We start from the raw sequence: 8,431 nt of genomic DNA on the forward strand, positions 1-8,431 counted from the left end.
TCCAACAAGTTTCAAGACAAAAATCGTTGGATTCAGTGGAGATTTGACCAAGTTATGGAAGAAAGAAAGCTTGAGCAATTCTTGGCCATGGAGGGGCTGCTGCACGCGGGAGAGAAGAGAGGGAGGAGAGAGAAAGTGTGAAAAAAAAAAGGTGAGTTTGACTCACTTAAGTCACAGGCGGGTCCCACACGCGTTTTAACTTTAATCAATCACCTAATTTCAACCACAAATTCATGACCTACGTTGTTCACGTATTTTTCTTGTTCATGTCATATTTTTGTTCCATCAAATTTCATCAAAATCATAAACTCAAAAAACTGATAAAATTTTCACGCTTATCGGTACAATTTTACCGCAGTATTTTTACAAGGTTATTTTTACCATCGAGAAAATCACTATTCATCAATTTTTCCCAAAATGACTTGCAATTCCATCAAATTTCATCAAAATCATATTTCCTAACTCAAAAAACCATTTATAACTCATATTTGGAATTGAACGCAAAACAGATGCTCGAGATGGTATAGGCATTGGATTGCTTCTCAACACTAAGGGCATCATGGCATTGATCCTGCTAAGCGTTGCCTGGGACAGAAAAGTAAGTAATAATCAATTACCAACTTCATTTCATTCTCCTTTTTTTTTTGCAAATATGTAAAACTGGTTTCTTTGTGAATTTAGTGCAGAAGCTTGCCACGGATAATGGAAAACTGTACCTGTCTTTGCAGGTCACTGGGGAGTTACTAGATAACTTGACAAGTTGGGATGTATTGCTAGCTGCATTACCTGTTGGTATAGTTAGTGGAGCACCAAAGGTAAATCTTGGCATCCTTCAAGGCTATAACCTAGGTGTTTGCAGTCTCTTTCTCCTCACTGATGTAGTTTCTGGTATAGATTGGCACTCCCCTTTCTGATATTACTTGTGCATACATAGGGATTGTTGAGAGAAAGGTGGGGTGGAAGGGGTTATCACTAAACATTCTTAGAACAACCACAACACTCTTTGTTGATTGTCACCAGCTTAAGATTGCAGTCTTGGTTTGACTATTTTTGTCCTAAATTGTTATCGTTATCTGTGCTGTACAACAGGTGAAAGCCATGGAGTTGATTGATCAGTTGGAAGTCACAAGACGTGGGCCATATAATGGGGTATTTGGAGGCATCTCTTTTTCTGGTGATATGGACATTGCCCTTGCTCTGAGTACCATAGTTTTCCCAACTTATACTCGTTTTTACACAATGTACCCGTCTAAGGATGTGAACAAACGTAGACAATGGGTTGCCCATCTCCAGGCTGGAGCAGGAATCATGGCTGACAGTGATCCAGATGATGAGCAAAGAGAGTGTGAAAACAAAGTTGCAGACCTTGCCCCTGCCATTGATCTTGCAGAAGCCACATTCTTTTTTTAAATGATTTGCAAAATCTTTATCTCAGCACTAGATCTTGCTTTTGTAGACAAAGGATATTTAGTCAACTTTTGAAGGATGGTCCTTGTTTGATATGTGCAAAGAAAAATTTCAACCTCACGTACCTAAATTCATTTCTGCCAAACTAGACTTTAGAACACTGCATTTAAACATAGATTCAGCAAACAATTGAAGTATAGAAAGTCAAAGACAGAAATAAATTCTTAGACGCTCTTTGTTTTGCTGATTCTTACAAAGATGTAACCAATTATGTTGGGTTGGTATTGTGATGCTAAAAATGGAAAGACAGACATGGCTTGGTACCATATCTGTAGGTGCCTAAAGATCCTATCAAAGTGACTTTCCTCTATTCTTAATTATCAGGTATCCAAACAGAAATTTAACTTACTAGAGTTGCAGTTGCAGACACAAGTAGTAGAAACATGCATCCCAAATTACTTCACTTGAAAGGAAAAAAGACACATTCATGTTCTTGTTTCATTATATTAAATTCACATCATAAATTGAAGACAGAGACACCTGCTTAAACATTGTGGCCATTCTGCCAACACTTAAATAGAAAATCTACTACTTTTAACCTCGATAATTGCATATATTATAGAAGACCGTAGATTTTTGAACTCTAGGGAAGTTTAAAGGAAGTAAACAAAGGTTTTTCAAATTAAACATAAAGATATATTGAAAAACTTACAAGTATAGTAGTTATCCAACCACCATTTTCTTTCTCTTGGTTCTTTGTCTCACATCTTATGGTGGTAGGTTCACTGAAATTCCATCATGGAGATCCATAAATATACCATCTCTAGAAAAAAAATTCAAAATTTTCACATAAAATCTATGATTTCAAGTTGACACTGGATCAAGTTAGCACATATAAAATCAAATATATTATAATGGAAATTGTAAATATAAATGTACCCTCCTCAGCAAAAACAAAGTAATAATTATGGCATGAGCCATAGCTAAGTGAATTGCATTGTATGTAAGAAAGGAATCTAATCTTCATGCAAAAATTTTATGATTACTCATGTAGACAACATTTAAAAGTCAATCTGCTATAATTTCCAATTATTAAGCATCAAATTCAATACATGCTAATCATAGTGTAATGGCTACTTGAGTTACTATAAATAATCATCATGCATTAACCCAAATTGATACATCACATTTTCTCCAAAGAAGGAACTTGGTGAAAATAAAGATTATGCTATGGATGTAGTACATATAGAGATTTAGCATTTCAGGGGGGTAAAATTTAGTTCACCCTTTAATTACTATTTACATATAGAAAAGAAACAATTCATGTTACGAATAAAATTTCATCTTTCTGCTTGGTAGAGGCTAGAGTGGTTGTCAGTTCTTGGCAACAAATGACTTGACTGTGTTCTGTCTTTCACTTTTACTAAGAATTTTACAACTAAAATATTGAACTCACAAGTAACTAATGATGATCACAAGTTCATGAGGAATGTTAGCAATACTCTTTGAAATTCTCTTTTCAGCACTCTATTATCATGTCAACTTCTATGTTAGCCCTACTAAATAACCTGACCCCACTCTTTATTAGTGGGGCCTGCTTAGAATTTTAACGAACAATAAAAAGATTATTGAAAAGATAATGTAAAAAAGTGTGTTGTTAGCATTTCTCAAAGAATCATAGGCCTAAAAAGATTAGTACAAATGATGCTTTGGTGGTTTTGTCAGTCTCAGCCAGGTCAGTATTAGATAGAGATATAAAAACCAAATAAGTAAACATTCTTCTAGGTTATTAACATGAGAAGTTGATATCATAATCAATGCATGATAAAAATTCTATAATATTGATTAGAACTGATATAATGCCTAAAAGGAAACTTCAAAAAGAGCCAAGGAACCATTATAGAGATGTATGGGTTAGAATCCTGACCTTCTGATTGCACACCAACAAAGGAAAACAATGTAAGAAGCCATAATTCCTGAGGATAAAAGGCCTCTATTAACCTGTAATAATTAAGCATTTTAAGTGACAAAACATAGATTTTAATGGATTTCATGCAAATTAAAATATTAGGATAAATTCATGATAAAATAAAATATACTCAGTACACGAAAATAAAATAGAATATACTTGTATGGCAAAAAAGAAACTTAGGGTAAAGTTTAAGAGATGAAAAGTGTGTTTTTTTCCCTTTAAGTAATCAAAATAGAGTGTACCTTTGAATTTAAGGATATAGCCATCATAACAGCAAGCAGAATTGCTGTCCATGTGACGAAAAATATATTGAGAGAACATGAAGATCTTGAGGCATATGATGTGTACAAATAGACAATTCCGCATATAGAGAGGCAACATAAAACAACGTTGACATAAAAAGTCCAAAGGAGCACCTGTTCCAACTCAATAAGATGCTAATGTATCAAAATACAGACATTGCTATTAAAGCTAATGGCATAAAGAAATGGTGTTGATGTTAAATAATGTCAAACACACTATTATGGGTTATCTATGCTTTGAAGTTATATTCCATCAAGAAAGTAACCTGTTAGAGTGGCCTAGATTTTATGATTCATAAGCTTTAAATTTTCCAACTTTACGTTTTACACCAATTCGAATATGTTACACTCTAAGTTTTTCTGCGACCAAACAGATCGCAACCAACCCTACTTCTCAGATTATATCTTTGTGTTACTTAATTCCCTTTTTAAAAAGCTAAAATACGCTCAATTCGGAGCTCATTTGCTCCGGTTATCGCCGTTTGAAGTTGGATAAGCAATTAGCCCAAACAACCCCAAAAACAGCCCAAACCACTCACTTTGCCCGAATTACTGCACTCAATCGACTCAACCATTTGCTCTCAAATTTTTATCCTACAAACTAGACATCTCAAACTTCATTTTGACATATCACACGCTTAATTTGACGGAGAAACGAAGCGGGAATTAATTTCCCAAATCCGGTCCAGAATCTGCCTCAGGTGCAGGGGCACATGGGCAGTCCGTGTTTCTCTATTTATTTCAGGCCGAAGATCAACCCAGAATTTCCTCAAATTTTGACACAAGGTAGAGGACATCTCAACCTTCAAAATGACGTATGGCACGTCCCTAGGGGACCTCTATAGAGGGAGATATGCTCTTCCGTAGTTCGCCTAAAATCTGCCAATTCTACAGAAAATTCGCCAGAGTTTCCTTTGTTTTTCCAATAATCCCAAATTTGTAAAAGATCATTTAAAACCTCAATGTACCTAATAAACACATGATAATACAGTAATAATCCAATGGGTGGCACACACAAGGACCAACAACGCCTTGGGGCACTTACAACCCAATCCAGTTTATAGTTATTAAACATAGAGTCCATATTAATCATTCTTAAGTAGTTGCAATCACTAACACATTTTTCATGCATATTTCCATCATACATATTATCATAACCTAAAATAGGCCTAAGGCCCTTCCATCATAATTAGACATGCATCAATACTATTACAATATGGCTTTACAAATTACAACTTGAAACTAAAACTTCAAATTACATTCTTCTAAAATTTCGACTTAATTAAAAGACAACATAACCAAATACATCACTACTAGACTTAGGCAAAATGGCATGAACAAGATGCTAATGAAGCTACTAATAAATACAAATGACATGTTCATGCCCTAAGTCTAGCCTAGGCCACACGGCCAACAAAATGCAAAATAAGAAGCGCTCCACCGCTCACTCTGCGGGCCTCTTGCCCGAGACTCCTGCTCCACTGCTACCTCCTGAAATAAATGCCCCGAGACGGGGTGAGATATACGAATATATCTCAGTAACCAAGAGGTTCTGGAGAAAACTCCACCCAATGGTTCACTTCGATGCATATCAATAGAATACAACAACCACTTTGAAAACGGGATATAGCATGGGATTTAGAGAAGGGGGAATATAAAGAAAACAAAATACGACGATACGGGATGGTAACCCCAATTCCACGTACGCCCTCGGCATATATAAGCCTATGGGTATCATCCAAGGTGTGTTCACAGAAACCACAACCATGATGCCCAAACCAACCAAAACGCCAAAGACATTCCTAGTGTGCTCCTACCCGGATCACACACCATGACCGCAGTCAACTGGAACTCCCTCCTGGAGACCTATCCAGCGGAAGTCCGAAAATGCCCGAAGGCTAATAAAACTGTCTACTGGCCAGAGACTCGGTACATAAGTACCCATAGCAATAATGCATGCATGCTCATGTGTTCTATACTATTCATACACACTTCCTACCGTTGCCATCAACTGGCAAGGTGGAACAGAAAAGGGGAACAAGCCCCAGTACCAAGAGGTTACCTTAATTTGCGTTTCCACAAGCTCCGCAGCAGCTTATCCCTCAACTCGGTACACAGCGGAATGCCTACACAGAGGACATTCCCAATCACTCTCAGTTCAACCCATACACGTTAATTTATAATTACACATGTAATGAACCAATTTCTTACCTCAATCCACTTGGTCCCGGACCAAGGGCAATTCACTGATTCAAGATTCGGGATTCAGGTCGACGTACGGCAACCTATACAATAACGTACATCCATCAGTACTCGTCAAATAGTATCAAAACGCAAAAACACAAAAATCCTCCCCATCCTCCCTTGATGGTTCGGCCATTGTAGTGTAAATGTGAGATTTATTTTTCTAAATTTTCTTTCTCATTTTGTTACGTCTCATTAGGTTGTCAATAGGCCGGTTCGAGTGCCGGTTCGTCATTTTCGCGTCGAATTACATCAAAACGCGAAAATCGCCAAATCACCCCTTTTCCCCTTGGAGGTTCGGCCATGTAGGTGTAAATTTGAGATTTATTTTCCTAAATTTTCTTTCTCATTTTATAACACTCCCTTAGGTTGTTTAGAGGCTAGTTCAATCGTCGTTTTTCCGTTTTTCGACATTTACGCATCGTTTTGCGAAATATTTCATTCTGGGCTCATTTAGGTCTCTAACACAATTCATTTTTCTCCATTGATTCAAACACTCTCCAAGCACAACACAACCCATCTAAGCACCATATAACTACACAAATCATTATCCAATTCATTTTTCAACATCAATTCCTCAATCTTTCCTCAAAGAATCGAATTTTAACCTATGGCATTCCAAGGAATTTCCATACAACTTTAATCATTCCAACCTTCATACAACCTATTATATCATCATACCATCATGCCACAATTCATCAAACAAGTCTCAACACCAAAATTCACAAGTCCAAAATCATGATCATCAAATTTTTCTAAGTTAAATTCATCAATTTTCACCAATAAATTTCATCGCATTTCTAGCTCTAATACATCATTCTAACACATTATCATCTAATACACATTTTCAAATTGAGCTCTCTAACACAACACATCATCAAATCAAGCTTTAGGTTTCCAAAAATTCAATCACATACACGGTTTCAAGGCTCAAGAGTGGTACCAATGTGTTTAGAAGGTTGTTTTCAACAAATTTCAACACAAAAATCACTTGATTTGGTTAAGAAATGATCAAGTTATGGTGAAACACTTGATTGCTCACTTAATATTTTAATTACTTGATTTAAAATCGTGAGGTGTTATACTCACCCCAACTTTTTAGAATTTTGTCCGCAAAATTAATTCATACCTGTCCGCTAACTCAGGATATAGCCGGAGAATCTCCTCCTCCCGCTCCCAAGTAGCCTCCTCAGGTGTACGTCCTTCCCATTGAATTTTCAGCATCGGAATCACTTTGCTTCTAAGCTTCTTTTCACTGCGGTCAAGGACCTCAACATGGCCTATAGGAACTTTCAAATTCTCTCTGATTTCAATATCGTCCGGTATCACCACATGCGATTCATCCGGAATATAACGCCGCAGCTGTGATACATGAAAAACATCGTGTAGATTTGACAACTGTGGGGGCAAGGCAAGCTGATAGGCCACTGGTCACTCTTTCATTATTTGATATGGCCCAATAAAACGAGGACTCAGCTTCCTCACTCCCAATGCACGTCCAACACCGGTAACTGGAGATAACCGCACAAAAACATGACTGCCTTCTTCAAATTCCAGCGGTCTATGTCTATTATCATAATAACTTTTCTGCCGATTCTGTGCCTGTTTAAGTTTTTTCCTGATCATTTCAATCTGTGCCGTGGTTTCTTGCACAAAGTCCGGCCCAAACCTCTCTTTATCACCTACCTCTGTCCAACAAGTAGGAGTACGACATCTACGCCCATACAAAGCCTCATAAGGTGCCATGCCCAGACTGGAGTGAAAACTATTATTATAAGAGAATTCCACCAGTGGTAAATATCTGTCCCAAGAAGTGCCCTGTTCCAGCGTGCAAGCTCTCAACATATCCTCAAGTGTCTGTATGGTCCTCTCAGTCTGACCATCAGTCTGCGGGTGATACGCAGTGCTCAGCCGAAGCTGAGTGCCAAAAGCCTGCTGCAAGGCTCCCCAAAATCGAGAAGTAAATTTTGGGTCCCGGTCACTTACAATGCTAACCGGTATTCCATGGAGCCTTACAATCTCCTTCACATATAACCTTGCTAATTTCTCTGTATAGAAGTCCACTCGCACTGGAAGAAAATGTGCAGACTTCGTAAGTCTGTCCACTATAACCCAAATCGAATCATGACCAGCCTGAGTCCGAGGCAAACCAACAACAAAATCCATAGAGATGCTCTCCCATTTCCACTCTGGTATGTCTAATGGCTGAAGTAACCCTGCCGGTTTCTGATGTTCTATTTTAACCTTCTGACAAATCAAGCACTTTGACACATATTCAGCCACATCTTTCTTCATCCCAGGCCACCAGAACTTAACTTTCAGATCTTGATACATTTTTGTGTGCACCGGGCTAGGAAAATCAACCTTTATCCGGGCCTCAACCATTACCTCTGCGGTCACTCTCTTGGGCACTGCAATTCTGCCCTGAGACAATAGCAACCCCTGCTCATTCACAGAGATTCCACTCTGCCCTTTCAAACATTCTTAATATTCCTTGTTATTAATT

The 8,431-nt window shown here is 37.7% G+C and overlaps 1 protein-coding gene across 1 annotated transcript; it reads left to right on the plus strand.

Annotated features, from left to right (window-relative positions):
- Positions 1-509: 509 nt before the first annotated feature.
- Positions 510-1,542, plus strand: LOC133293211 (anthranilate synthase alpha subunit 2, chloroplastic-like; the record flags this gene model as incomplete). Its single annotated transcript, XM_061491748.1, has 3 exons — positions 510-598; positions 687-815; positions 1,090-1,542. Coding segments are annotated over 3 exons (539 nt in total), but the record flags the coding sequence as incomplete, so codon positions are not given.
- Positions 1,543-8,431: the final 6,889 nt, after the last annotated feature.

The sequence above is a fragment of the Gastrolobium bilobum genome, unplaced genomic scaffold (genome assembly GCF_033153095.1).
Source record: "Gastrolobium bilobum isolate Gb01-03AN ecotype WA unplaced genomic scaffold, APGP_CSIRO_Gbil_v1 utg544917, whole genome shotgun sequence".
NCBI classification, from domain to species: domain Eukaryota; kingdom Viridiplantae; phylum Streptophyta; class Magnoliopsida; order Fabales; family Fabaceae; genus Gastrolobium; species Gastrolobium bilobum.